We start from the raw sequence: 15446 nt of genomic DNA, 5'->3' as shown, positions 1-15446 counted from the left end.
CCCGAGTAAACCCCGAGTTAATAAAGAGTTGAAAATAAAACAGTAAGGGAAGAAGAAATAAAAAAATAAACTGGAAAAGGCCTTATACCTCTTATGAGGGTTTGGGAGTAACTTTTTAGTAATTAAGATTTATCTTAGATTAAGTTCAAATATTTCATACAGTATGTTTAACCAGAAATAAATGGCATTTAATTTTTATTTTATTACCCGAGTAGGACACGTACAAAGTATTTCAGGTGTTCTAACACCAAGAAAAAGTAATCATTAAAATGTAGCTGAATCACATCTGTCTCATGGAAGTGGGTGAGGTATGAAGCTTGTAATTAAAGGTTTTAGCAACTCCAAGAAGGAGTAATCTTTTGATAAATATCCATTAGAACATAACAAATAATATACAAGTCACACCAGTTCCACAATGACCTATATAGCCACCTAAACTAAAAGAAAAATACAAAATACCACAGAATTACATGTTGGATAGAGTTAGACGAAATAACGTAAACAACTATAACTAGACTACACGTAAAAGTAGCTACAATATAATAACTATAACATACGTAAGTAATGAGAGTAAGCACCTTTCTCGTTACAGCTTCGAACAGTCAACGAAAGCGGAAGTATATTCCATTACGGGGCAAAAGTACATAATACTCATCGGAAACAACTCGCGCTGGTACAACTATTTCATTTAAAGCGAAATGAAGACGCAGTTCTCTTTACAAAAACGACTAATCCAAAAACCAGCACATAAAATAAAATAACCTCAAAATATTGACAATTAACATTAAAGCCACTCTAGACACGACGATGAAATCGACCGATAAAGAGATATGCTTTGCCATTTACATTACGTCTAAAGCCCCGCATTCACACTCCTACCTTGTAGTCCGACCCGTTGGGTAGATTGTGTATGGGGGTTGCGGACTACGAGCCGTCCAAGCCTCCTCCACACTTGTGCGCGAAGCCGCGAACGTGAGTGTGGCGTCGATTTTCGCAGACAGCGAAATCGACTACACACTCGCGTTCGCGGCTTCGCCCGCGATTCACGCGCATAGTCTGGAGGGGGCTACATGAGTTAAATTGTTAATCGTACGCGCTTTGATACTCGTCATCTCTAAATATTATAAATCTATGAACATGACGTTATGTCAATCCTAAAGTTGCTAACACACTATCGCACCGCACCAAGGTCATTGTGGGACGCACCCATAAGTAAGAGGGAGAAAGAGATATCGCTTTCTCCCTTTTACTTATGGGTGCGTCCCACAATGACCTTGGTGCGGTGCGATAGTGTGTTAGCAACTGTAAAGCCTTAACTCACTATCGCACCACACCGCGAACTTGGTGCGTCGCATCCATAAATGAGAGCGAGAAACATATCTCTTTCTCGTTCTCACTTATGGGTGCGACGCACCATGGTGGCGGCGCGGTGCGATAGTGTGTTATCACTTTAATAATTGCTCGGAGCAATGCTGAGTTTGCCCAAGGGCCCAACGTTTTCTGTTCTCTTTCACGACGCAGCAACTAGTATCATTTCTCTCTCCTCGCTCTTTTAAAATGCCGTTTGTCAAAAAAGGACAACCATACTGTTGACAAGGTGGACTTCAAATCAAGTGTTGCCTTTCTTGATGCGCCCAGGCTGTGTATGTGTGCGTAAAAGCGTATATGTGTGCTCTTTTAGGGATGTGAAAAGTCGATATTAATCATGTTATATCGATAAACGCTACACAGCGGAACGAAATAGCGATTAATTGAAGCTTCAATATCTTCGTTAAACATAAACATAATTGAAAAGCGCCCTCCAGACTATGCGCGTGAATCGCGGGCGAAGCCGCGAACGCGAGTGTGGAGTCTAGTTCACTGATATGCGAAATCGACTCCAGACTCGCGTTCGCGGCTTCGCGCCGCGATTCGCGCACAAGTGTGGAGCGGGCTAAATGCTAATGGATAATGAATATATTATAATATAATTCAATTATTGCGGAACACCTATTTTAGGAGGTATTTATGTATTTTAATTAAATATCTGAACTCTCCCTTGGTTCCCTGCTGGGGCGTGACTATAAAATTGTGATCTGATAACCACAATAAAGGATAAAAGCGTTTTTGGTCATTTTAGGTATCGTTAAGCCTTTGAAGTAAAATTAAAATTGCAAGAAATGTCGATAGTTTATCGATATGACTTTATCGACATGGCTACAGCAACGTGGGCCTCATTGTTAATCGTACACTAAACAAAAGTGGCAACAGTGACAGCTCGCTGAGACGCCGTCTTTATATATTATTAAGTCTATGAGTTTGCCGGAGAAGCATGAATCTAAAGCCTCCTCCACACTCTTGCGCGAATCGCGGCACGAAGCCGCGAACGCGAGTGTGTCGTCGATTTTCGCAGACAGCGAAATCGACTCCTCACTCGCGTTCGCGGCTTCGCCCGCTATTCACGCGCATAGTCTGGAGGGGGCTTAGGATATACTTGGATCTGGCATGAGTGGTGGGGGTAACTGACAGAACGGGATAGTCTTATGTATAAGTATCTTTCAGTAGGAGTAGCAGCGAAAGAGCTATTATTGTTTGTCCTTGTCACGGTCTCACATTTTATTTGTTCCCCACATTTTTTTTAGTATGGATAATGGTGGGCAACAAATGAATTCAACCAATCACAGTGTCGCATTTGCGTATGTTTTGTCCCTCACGGAGGCACGCGTATACCACTTCTATACGATCCTACGTTCTATGCGGAGAAGGGAGGAGTTCCGCCTTTATAACTGTAACAGACGGGCGTACCGGGCACGGACTTGGTTTGGTCAGCAGTGTTTAGCAAAAATGAGTCATCCCACATCCATTTTGCAATAAAATGTCAACTTTAAGGGTTAATATTTTGAGTTGACATCTTTTTTTTTAAATTAATGTGGGTTGACACATTATTGCGTATCAGCATCCATATCATCTCTTCATCGGTCGATTTCATCATCGTGTCTAGAGGGGCTTTAATGTTAATTGTCATTGTCAATTTTTTGAGGTTATTTTATTTTATGCGTTGGAAAAAAAAAAATTATGCGTTGGGTGTGTTGTGTGTTGGTTTTAGGATTAGACCGGATTAGTAGTTTTTGTAAAGAGAAAATTGCGTCTTCATTTCGCTTTAAATGAAATAATTGTACCAGCGCGAGTTGTTTCCGATAAGTATTATGTACTTTTGCCCCGTAATGGAATATACTTCCGCTTTCGTTGACTGTTCGAAGCTGTAACGAGAAAGCTGTTACTCTCATTACTTACGTATGTTATAGTTATTATATTGTAGCTACTTTTACGTGTAGTCTAGTTATACTTATTAACGTTATTTCGTCCAACTCTATCCAACATGTAATTCTGTGGTATTTTGTATTTTTCTTTTAGTTTAGGTGGCTATATAGGTCATTGTGGAACTAGTGTGACTTGTATATTATTTGTCATGTTATAATGGATATTTATCAAAAGATTACTCCTTCTTGGAGTTGCTAAAACCTTTATTTGCAAGCTTTGTACCTCACCCACTTCCATGGTGTGATTCAGCTACATTTTAATGATTACTTTTTCTTGGTGTTAGAACACCTGAAATACTTTGTACGTGTCCTACTCGGGTGATAAAATAAAAATTAAATGCCATTTATTTCTGGGTAAACAGTCTATCAAGTATTTGTACTTAACTTAAGATAAATCTTAATTACAAAAAAGTTACTCCCAAAGCCTCATAAGAGGTATAAGGCCTTTTCCAGTTTAATTTTTTATTTCTTCTTCCCTTACTGTTTTATTTTCAACTCTTTATTAACTCGGGGTTTACTCGGGTAATTCCGAAATTCGGATAATTCCGAAATTCAGATGAATGTCACCTAAAAGTCCATCATAATAAAAGTCTCTTCGGAATTATCCGACAGTTTTCGACATTCGGAATTACCCGAATACACCTAATATAAATCTTTAAATATGTATGTTAATGGATAAAAGCAAATAAATATATTATATAATTTAATTTAATGGATAAAATGGTAGTACCGCTTGGTAGCTGCTTGATAAAAATTGTTTTGAGATATGTCTTAGGGCCAGTTGTACCAACACTTGGCACATTGATCAACATCAATCAGCAGTGACGTGAAACTTCCTATTCCTATATAATAAAATTTAGCAAAAATTCTGCTGGAAATGAAATACCACAAGTAGCACAATGCTTCTTGATCTACTGTGATTGCTGTAAGGCTCCACAAATTTGACGACCGGTCTGGCCTAGTGGGTAGTGACCCTGCCTATGAAGCCGATGGTTCCGGGTTCGAATCCTGGTAAGGGCATTTATTTGTATTATGATACAGATATTTGTTCCCGAGTCATGGTTGTTTTCTATGTATTTAAGTATTTATATATTATATATATCGTTGTCTGAGTACCCACAACACAAGCCTTCTTGAGCTTACCGTGGGGCTTAGTCAATTTGTGTAAAAATGTCCTATAATATTTATTTATTTATTTAATCTGAGTGTGCTACTTGCATTGCAGGTTCTTACTGTTACCAGTTTGTGAGCACACAACAACATGTCACTAGACACAGTGTGTGTGAAGATGGAGCCCGGAGAGGTGTGTGTGAAGACAGAGCCCGGAGAGGTGCGTGTGAAGGAGGAGCGGGAGTCTGAGGACAGCATGTTGCGAGGAGTGAGCGCGGCGGCCGCACGGGACGGACTGTATACCGACCATGAGATCAAGGACGAGCTCGTGCTGGGCCCTGAGGAGTGGCATCGTCCTAAAGTGCGCCCTTTACAAGGTCAGTTTATTATGTATTTAAAAATAATAATATTTTTGCATGCATGTGCAGCCCAAGAAGCTGAGTTTTTGACTTTTTATATTAATATGGTAAGATTATGCACCTGTTAGTTTACAATCTAACATAGGTTAGGTTAGTTTGTAAACTTCCTACCATCTGTTTATAATTTTACTAGTAGGATTGTAAACTGACGACTGTTTAAAATTTACTCACATACAACTTAAGTTCTTTTGATCTATTTCGAGGACTGTTTAAAGACATGCACAGTTAATAATTTAAAAAATCGTGCACATTAGTTGTGGCTTTTTGTTTACTTTATATTATAACACAACTACAGTCCGTGAGATCTTAGAAGAACCTTCGGGTCTCGGCTATAATCGGACGTAATCGTGTAATAGAAAATGACAGTTTCAATTACTTTGGTTGACGAATTAGTGGCAGTCCAACACCCAAAGAGTGCAGTCGTTTTTCTCGTCTTGAACTATATAGAGCAGTTAATACCACCATAATATATTCGTTATTAATTCATTAGATATTAAAAAAAATTGATTTTAATGGAGACACGTTTCAAAAAGGGTATATCTGTAAATAGTCAATCCCGGGAAATTGTATATAATGTATATAAATATTTTGCGAAGGAAGCGGCAACTTTTAAGAAGAGCGATAATTGTAAATATTTTAATAAACTTCAAGACCGGGTGATAGAAGCAGCAGGCATTTCCAAAAGTACTTTAAAAAGAATTTTAAACGAAGCCAACCAAAAATCTCCATCTATGCCTTTTGAAACGCCACAGAGAAAGAGACCGAAAAAAGATTATTTATTAAATTTAGATAGTTTTGATTACGACGTAATCAGGAGAATGGTATATGACTTTCATTATAGATTCAAAGAACTCCCTAATTTGAAAAATTTGCGATTGAAATTAATAGAAGCGATAAATTTCAAGGGTTCTACGTTCACGCTACGAAAAATATTACAAAAATTGGGATTTCGGTATTGCAAAACCAAAGATAACCGAAAAACTTTAATGGAAAAACATGATGTGCGACTTAAAAGGACACAATTTTTATCTAAAATAAAAAAATGTAGAGAAGAAGGAAAAGAAATAGTGTATATGGATGAATCGTACATACACACCTCGCACGTTAATGGCAAAGGCTGGTCAGACTCTAGCAACGCAGGGATTAAAAAACCAATTTCCAAAGGGCAACGTCTTATTATAGCTCATGCCGGCAGTGAAAATGGTTTTATACCTGGTGCGTTGCTTATGTACAAATCTACGGACACAACGGGAGATTATCATAAGGAGATGAACAGCGAAAACTACGAGAAATGGCTTAAAAATCAGCTCATTCCAAATTTGCCGCAAAACTCCGTGCTAGTAGTTGATATTGCCCCATATCACAACAAACATACCGAAAAGATGCCAAATTCTAATACCCGGAAACAAGATATGATAGATTGGTTGAAAACTCGCAACATTCCAGTAAACACCCGACTAAACAAACCCGATATTTACGAAATTATCTCAAAACACAAACCAGATAAGAACATATTCAATATTCAATAGATAAAATAATGGCTGAACATGGTCATTCTGTTCTGCGGTTACCTCCGTATCACCCAGATTTTAACCCTATCGAAAATATATGGGCTCAAATAAAACAATATGTAGCCCAGCGTAATGTTGATATGAACATGACAAGCATCAGGAATCTTCTCCAAGAAAAGGTTAATATGATCGGTCCGGAAGACTGGCGAAAAGTTTGTCAGCACGCAGTTAAATGTGAGGAAAATTTCCGTAAATACGAAAATAGAATTGATAACTACAGTGACCAATTTATAATTGATACACATGACTCCGATAGTGATGATGATAGGCTCACACCATAGCATTAAAAATGGTAATATTAACGCAATTTTCTAATCTTGAAGTTTTACTTTTATATTATACTTTCTGTCACTGCTCTCCAGGCTGTTCGATCTTCAGCCATTTGTATAGTTGCCTGGAGTGAAGTCCTGGTAATAAACCACATCTGTCCATCTTCTGGGTGCACGCCCCTCTACTCATTCGTCCATCGACACTCCAAGCACGTCTTTTAATGCGTGTGCGTGCCACGTCTGATTGTATGATCGAAGAAAATCCAATATGCGATAGGTATTCTCAGCTCTATATAATTTCTTCCAGAAGCGATACATGGTGAGATGACATTCTGTTTCCAAATTTACCTCCGGTCGAAATTCAAATTCTGATTCCATTTTATTTAAATTATGACAATAAGTCTAATCGCAATATAGTTATCTAGCGAAATTTAATTTAAGTGCCTTTAGATTAGGGTTTATTTTATGTTGATGCTAATTGTCCACTTAACTTTTTGCGATAACTTCAAAAAGTTTTATCAGCTATTAAGAAAGCAGAACAGCAGTATCACCTTCGTACGTTACCGCCGATAACCGAAGTCTTTTTCTAAATTACGAAGGTTCTTCTAAGATCTCACGCACTGTAGTTTTTTTAGCTTAGGTTCAATGTTTTAGGTGTTATGCTGTTGTTTACTTATAAGCATTAGTGAAAGTAATGATATTATCCATGTCAATGTTATCAAACCGGCCAAGAGCATGTCGCGCCATGCTCAGTGTAGGGTTCCGTAGTTACCATTCCGTCACAATATGCTAAACTGGTGCTATTAGTATAGAATAGTATAGATTATTGTTAACAAAGGGCTGATATGATTCTTTGTGCCTTTCACCGGGGTTATAAAATCTACTTTTCATATAGAATACGAGGAAACCCAAAAGACAAGGCAAATTTTCAGAATAAGTAATTAATATACCTAAGTATAAAAACTGGCCAAGTGCGAGTCGGACTCGCGTTCGAAGGGTTCCGTACATTACCCAACATTTAAAAATGTATTTTTATATGTGAAACGCGAGTGAATTGCCTTTAAAAACCTGTATGGGTCGGATCAAAAACGAAGTAATTAGTCCGACTCACGCTTGACTGCATATTTCTAAAAGGTCTTCCTGTGATCTATAGGTAAAGAACTATTTTGTATATTTTTTCAAAATTTTAGACCCAGTAGTTTCCGAGATAAAGGGATGGAATTGTCATTTTTGGCTATTTTCTTAAACAACTTCTGAACTATTTATTTTAAAATTACAAAAAAAATATATATGAGATTCTCAAAATGAGTTCTTGCATTTGATATGTAACACAATATAGTTTAAAAAACATTTTTTTTTAATTTTCTCATTTACACCCCAAAGGTGGCCTCCATGTTTAAAATTCATTTGTTTACGTAAGATGTCCGTCTTTGGGTTACAAATTTACATATGTGTACCAAATTTAAACTTAATTGGTCCAGTACTTTTGGAGAAAATGGGCTGTGACCGACGGACAGACAGACGCACGAGTGATTTTATAAGGACTGATTTAAACTTTCACGATTATTAAACATTATTAAACTGCACAACGGGACTTAATCGTAAAAGTTTTAAGATTTACCTACGACGTTTCGAGGACGGCGTTGTCCCCGTGGTCTCGGAGAAGACTGGCTCAAGTTGACATCAACATCTTCTAGCCGCGCGAACTACCCGCACTTGCTCTTGTTTATCTTTAAACTTAATACGCGATTAAGTCCCCTTAAGTGCAATTTAATAATGAACCTATAAGGGTTCCGTTTTTTCATTTTGAGGTACGGATCATTTTTCCCTTAGAACTTTTAATCGGAGACTTTGCACTTAAATTGCAATATTTATGAAAAAATACATATTTTAGGAAATTTTAAAAGGGCGATAACTCACAAACGGCTAATATCTTTAGCTTCGCTATAGTTTTCATTTAATGTCTTTTTTAAGCTCTATGTCTACGATTTTTTTTTATAATTTTTGGACCCATGGTTCAAAAGTTAGAGGGGGGGGGGCACAACTTTTTTTTTCTTTCGCAGTTTATCAAAAAATGTTTGTTGAAGACCCCTATTCGTTTTGAAAGACCTATCGAACGATAACCCACACTGTATGGTTGAAGGAACCATCTAGTGTGGGGTGTCGTCACTGTCTTCCAAGCCGAGACAATCGCTATAATTGCCTGTGTGCATGAGAATATAGACAAACCCAAGGGAAGAATATCTATATACACAGCGACAGTCAGGCTGCACTCAAAGCGCTTGAAGCGCCCAGAGTGGAGTCTAGACTGGTATATAATGGCGTCCGAGCTCTGAACCAGCTCGGAAGGCAAAACAGAGTGCAACTGGTATGGATCCCCGGGCACGAGATATTCATAGGCAATGAAAATGCAGATGCAGGCAGATGAACTTGCCAGAGCCGCATCTGTCAGTAACCTTATAGGTCTGGAACCATTCGTCGGGCTCTCACAGGGAACCATCATAACGGCTATTAAAGACCATACCAAGACCAAAAACATCAGGAAGAATGGGACAGTCTGACGGGTCTAAAGCATGCATAGCACTTTATGCAAGGAGTAGACTCCGGCTGGAGCAAAAAGCTTTGGAAACTTAGCAAAAGACAACTGTGTTTACTGGCCATTACGGGGTCAAAGGAATCCTGGCCAAGATGGGACTTTTTTGTAAGACTTTGGAGGATTTGTTGTTTTATATATCCATGCCAAATTTTAGCTTTCTAGTTCTAAGGATCACGGAGGAAAGCCTCAGACAGACAGATGGAGCTTAAAAACGGATTTGTTAATAAGTTTATAATAAGCGCCTAAAGCTCACTAAACTGTATTAATTTATTGTTATTACTGTCTCGAGGGTGCAAATGTACACTAGATTAAGTAATTACCTTGTAATGAATAATCTCACCAAAAACATAAATGTAAAAAAGGAGAGCCAAGTTCAATACAAAAAACTATGCTTGGCTGTGGGCTTCGCCGCAAAAAGAATGGAGATTTATATGAGTGCCAAGTTCTATGCAAAATCCAAATATGTATTTATAGGAACAAAATAACATTATAAACAAGTATTAAACTCTATTTCTTTGCTTTATTTGATACCTATAACAATTGCTGTTATTCAAAAAAATGCGAGATCTTAAAGTAGGTTAGATTTGACTTGGCCTGATAATTAAACACATGTAATTTTATGTGTTTACGTTAAAGATGTTTTGAGTTATAAAAGGGTCAAAAGTGGCACCAAGTGGTTCGTGTAATCTAGACACGCGGCAGCGTGTCAAGCCAAGTTCAAGCAAAGGAACTGGCTAGCCAGCGCCGAGTGTAATATTACACGAACCACTTGGTGCCACTTTTGACCCTTCTATAACTCAAAACATCTTTGACGTAAACACATAAAACTACGTGTGTTTATTTATATCCATAAGGATATCTAGAAGCCCAAATTTCATGAAGCTAGCTCAAACGGTTATAAAGGTATGAAGGTCAAAAAGTCGTAAATTTTAAGACTGACTTATGACTTATAGTACCTAAACCTAACCTACTTCCAGATGACCTAGAAGGATGAAATTTGGAATCCAGCTTGGTTATTGTGTGTAACCGTAGGAAAAAATCTAAAAATAAAATAAAGTTAAAAAATAGGGGGGGTCCCCATACAAAAAAACCACTTTTTATTGGGACTGACATATAAGTACCTAAACCTAACCTACTTCCAGATGACCTAGAAGGATGAAATTTGGAATCCAGCTCGGTTATTGTGTGTAACCGTAGGAAAAAATCTAAAAATAAAATAAAGTTTGAAAATAGGGGGGGTCCCCATACAAAAAAACCATTTTTTATTGGGACTGACATATAAGTACCTAAACCTAACCTACTTCCAGATGACCTAGAAGGATGAAATTTGGAATCCAGCTCGGTTATTGTGTGTAAGCGTAGGAAAAAATCTAAAAATAAAAAAAAGTTAAAAAATAGGGGGGGGGGGTCCCCATACAAAAAAATATTTTTTTATTGTAGCGTTGGAACCGTTACAAGCAGATATTTGAAACTACCCCAATATATGTATTATTATATTTGCTATATTAAAATAAAGTTTAGTCAAAAAATAAGTGGTGTCCCCATACAAAAAACTTGTCACACGCTCTAAACAACCGGCCAACGGTGTGTCGTCGGCGGCGCGCGGCACCACATAATTATACAAAGAACAGAAGTAAAAACCATACAGCGGAAACACAAGAAAAAACATTAAATCTCAATACCTGCCTAGTTTTCTTTACAAAAAGTATTGATATCCCACCAAAAACATAAATGTAAAAAAGGAGAGCCAAGTTCAATACAAAAATTAGGCTTGGCTGTGGGGCTCGCCGCAAAAAGAATGGAGATCTAAATGAGTGCCACTGCCAAGTTCTATGCAAAATCCAAATATGTATTTATAGGAACAAAATAACATTATAAACAAGTATTAAACTCTATTTCTTTGCTTTATTGGATACCTATAACAATTGCTGTTATTTAAAAAAATGTGAGATCTTAAAGTAGGTTAGATTTGGCTTGGCCAGGTTTTATCAGAATTACAATATAAATAAAATGATTGATATAATGAAAACTGGCCAAGTCAAATCTAACTTACTTTAAGATGTCACATTTTTTTAAATAACAGCAATTGTTATAGGTATCCAATAAAGCAAAGAAATAGAGTTTAATACTTGTTTATAATGTTATTTTGTTCCTATAAATACATATTTGGATTTTGCATAGAACTTGGCAGTGGCACTCATTTAGATCTCCATTCTTTTTGCGGAGAGCCCCACAGCCAAGCCTAATTTTTGTATTGAACTTGGCTCTCCTTTTTTACATTTATGTTTTTGGTGGGATATTACACTCGGCGCTGGCTAGCCAGGTCCTTTGCTTGAACTTGATAAACAGCTCGTGGAAGTGTTGTTTTATAAACATTTTTGAATTTTATGATAATTTTTCGCGTGGGGTGAGTGGTTAAACCCGATAAATCGAGTAAAAGGGTTTTTGAAATTATAACTATATGTGACATGCGTATATTTGAATAATAATTATTTTGATTTATATTTAGGATGTGACCGCCCAGCCCTCGTTCGTTTCCTCTGCATATGTTCCTTTGTGGCACTCTACAGACCACACGTGACTTACTTCAATCGATCTGTCTTGTTGTCACTCTTTTAATTTGTGTTCCAGTGTGTTCGGCCAGCAGCGCCGCCCTCGCCAGGGAACAGCTCGCGATGGCTTGTTCCGTGGTGCTCGAGCGCCTCCGCGACGACGCGACTGTTCACAGTGGAGGCAAACCATACTACTGCGAACACTGTGGCAAGCATTTCATGAACAAGTCTGTTTTACGAGAACACGTTCAACACACCCATTCATTGACCGGACAGAAACCATTTGCTTGTGATTTTTGTAGTTCTACGTTTCGCACTGAATTGCTTGTAAAAGAACACGAGAAAAGCGAACACGGTATTACAAATTTCATGTGTGCTGAATGCGAGTATACAACAAGTTCTAAGAAAAGTTTGGAGACTCATTTAAAGAGTCACTCTTTAGATAATAATTTTAATTCAAATCACTGTAGTTACACAAGTTCATGTAAAAGTAATTTAAATAAACAGCAGACAACGCACATTGCTGGAAAACCTTTTAAGTGTAGCGACTGTGATTTTAAATGCAGTGTTGAATCAAACCTGCGACGTCACCAGAAGACGCACAACCGAAGGGGCCAGAGATTACTCACTGGAAAACAGCCTTACAAATGTAGTCATTGCGACTACAAATGCAATGACAGGTCAAACATACGAATACATGTATTGAATCATACTGGCGAGAAGCCATTTCAGTGTAGCCACTGTGATTACAAATGCAGTTGGAAGTCACAATTACAACAACACCTGATGACACATACTGGAGCAAAGCCATTTCACTGTAGCCACTGTGATTACAAATGCAGCCAGAAGTCACAATTACAACAACACCTGACGATACATACTGGGGCGAAGCCATTTCAGTGTAGCCACTGTGACTCCAAATTCAGTCGTAAGTCACACTTACAACAACACCTGATGATACATACTGGGGCGAATCCATTTCAGTGTAGCCACTGTGATTACAAATGCAGACAGAAGTCACAATTACAACAACACCTGATGAGACATACTGGGGTGAAGCCATTTCAGTGTAGCCACTGTGATTACAAATGCAGTCGGAAGTCAGACTTACAAAGACACCTACTGAAACGTACTGAGGTGAAGCCATTTCAGTGTAGTCACTGTGATTACAAATGCAGTTGGAAGTCAGAATTACAAAAACACCTGATGACACATACTGGAGCAAAGCCATTTCACTGTAGCCACTGTGATTACAAATGCAGTCGGAAGTCACACTTACTAGAACACCTAATGAGACATACTGGGGCGAAGCCATTTCAGTGTAGCCACTGTGATTACAAATGCAGTCAGAAGTCACACCTACAACAACACCTGATGAAACATACTGGGGCGAAGCCATTTCAATGTAGTCACTGCGATTACAAATGCGCACAGAAATCAAAATTGCGAAGACACCAGAGGATACACAATGGAGAAAAGCCTTACAAGTGTAGTAATTGTGACTACAGGTGCAGAGACATTTCAACCTTACGGAGTCATGAAAGGACACATACTGGGGCAAAGCCTTTTCAGTGTAGCTACTGTAATTACAAATGCAGTCAGAAGTCAAACTTACAACGACACCTGAGGATACATACTGGGGCGAAGCCATTTCAGTGTAGCCACTGTGATTACAAATTCAGTCAGAAATCAAACTTACAACAACACCTAATGATACATACTGAGGCGAAGCCATTTCAGTGTAGCCACTGTGAATACAAATGCATTCAGAGATCATACATACAAACACACCTGATGATACATACTGGGGCGAAGCCATTTAAGTGTAACGATTGCGAATACAGCTGCAAGCAAAAAGGAACTTTGTTAACACACCAGAGGATTCACACTGGAGAGAAGCCGTACACATGTAGTCATTGCGATTACAAATGCAGTCAAAGGTCAACCTTACGAGAACACGAAAGAACACATACTGGCGATAAGCCATTTCACTGTAGCCACTGTGATTACAAATGCAGTCATAAAAAAAGCCTTGTAGTTCACCAAAGAATACACACCGGAGAGAAGCCGTACGCATGTAGTCATTGCGACTACAAGTGCAGTAATAGTTCATCCTTACGAAGGCATGAAAGGACACATACTGGTGAGACGCCATTGAAATGTAGCGATTGTGACTACAAATGCAGTTTGAAATCACAGTTAATAAGGCATCAGACGGTGCATACTATGGCATAACAATGTGACTAGGGAATGCAAAACGCAATATATGCATATATATGCAATTTGTGGGATTAATCCCGCTCGTAAATTAAGCGGGATACATAGTTTTTGCGTGTTCGTTGTTACTACAAGTAACAACGGCGCGGGCGCGCACTAACTGGCGAGATTTCTGTTCGGAGCCGAGGTGCGTCTGTGGATTAGGGAATTAAGGCCACGGAAGAGAAATTCGCCCGAACTTGTCTGTTATTTTTCCTATAGTTTGAACTTGTGATTACAACGTTACGCAACAATTTGTGCATTGAGCAACGTTTTGATTGAGTTTTCAAAAGTACCTAAACATTTATTTATATGAAGAGAAGTATTTTTGCTTGTAAACATTGTAAATTATGTCGGAGACGGTGTATAAAAAGTTTCCTAGTACCGACTGGGAAGGTACTTGGAAATCTTGGAATATAAATATGCGTGGAAGTATTTTTGGAAGATTCGCAAAGTAGGCCAGTCAAATTAGATTGTTTCCTGGAATTAATTCCCAACAAGCTGGAAATCGTCTTAATACCTTCATTTGGTACTAAATTAGTGTAATTCGAGTTTGCTCCATTCCAGGAGGTGTGGATACATTTTGGGAGCCTTGGGAGATACACTTTACCTTGGATTGACAAAACCACACGATGTACAAGGATCTAGGACCAAATGGAGGTATTAAAATGATTGCCAGCTTGCTGGGAATTAATTCCTCAAAACGCTTTTATCTAATTTGGCTAGCGTAGAGTGCTAAATGCGAGTTGTGTAAAGCAATAATAAAACTATGGGACGTATTTTATACTACTAATAGTTTTGTAATTTTTAAGAACTTAAATAGAAGTTTTATAAAAATTATAAATTTTGTTTAATATTTGCTTTAATAAACCTTGAAATTAAATACCGATAAAACCATTACTAACTTGCTGGGATGGGAAGTAACTACCGGGATCCAGCGGGACTGAGAACTAGAATCCCGCTGAATACCGAGATCGAATTCCTCATGCAGGATTGGACTCCCTAAATGTGGCATGTGCCACTAAAAGTGTCTCTAAAGAAACATTCTAGAGAGAAGCGGTACAAATGTAGTCTTTGCGAGTAAAGGGAGAAAATATACATCAAAGAATACACACTTATGAGCAGGGCCGGATTAACCCTAAGTCAAAGTAGGCAACTGCCTAGGGGCCCCGCCTCGGCTAGGGGGCCCCGGCCCGGCTAGGGGGCCCCGGCGGCTCACCGTGCACCAAATAAAATTTTAATTTTCTTCCATAGGGTCAAAATTCATGAGTATTTTTTTTATTCTTATAATGAGTATACTTTGTTACTGTTTTTTTTCGATCCATTCTTTAAATTAATGAAATACTGTAATAAAATTGAAGCAATACGTTACAG

The 15446-nt window shown here is 38.2% G+C and overlaps 2 protein-coding genes across 2 annotated transcripts in view; both read left to right on the top strand.

Moving 5' to 3' along the window:
• Positions 1-15446, top strand: part of LOC134673871 (oocyte zinc finger protein XlCOF6-like) — a 233302-nt gene that overhangs the window by 81700 nt on the left and 136156 nt on the right. The gene's annotated exons all lie outside the window — the stretch shown is intronic.
• Positions 4561-15191, top strand: LOC134674122 (zinc finger protein 260-like). Its single transcript, XM_063532177.1, has 2 exons — positions 4561-4786; positions 11896-15191. The coding sequence occupies exons 1-2, from the start codon at positions 4561-4563 to the stop codon at positions 14049-14051; spliced, it is 2382 nt and encodes a 793-aa protein (XP_063388247.1). The 3' UTR covers positions 14052-15191.

Source organism: Cydia fagiglandana, chromosome 19 (assembly GCF_963556715.1).
Source record: "Cydia fagiglandana chromosome 19, ilCydFagi1.1, whole genome shotgun sequence".
In the NCBI taxonomy this organism is placed as follows: domain Eukaryota; kingdom Metazoa; phylum Arthropoda; class Insecta; order Lepidoptera; family Tortricidae; genus Cydia; species Cydia fagiglandana.
Note: the sequence above shows the minus strand (reverse complement) of the source record. Positions and strands in the feature narration are given on the sequence as shown.

What these genes read in the sequence shown, in the direction of transcription:
- LOC134674122 (XM_063532177.1), top strand. Translation starts at nt 4,561, where the DNA reads ATGTCACTAGACACAGTGTGTGTGAAGATGGAGCCCGGAGAGGTGTGT. An exon ending in TAAAGTGCGCCCTTTACAAG is followed by an intron (nt 4,787 to 11,895) that starts GTCAGTTTATTA and finishes TTTGTGTTCCAG; the next exon opens with TGTGTTCGGCCAGCAGCGCC.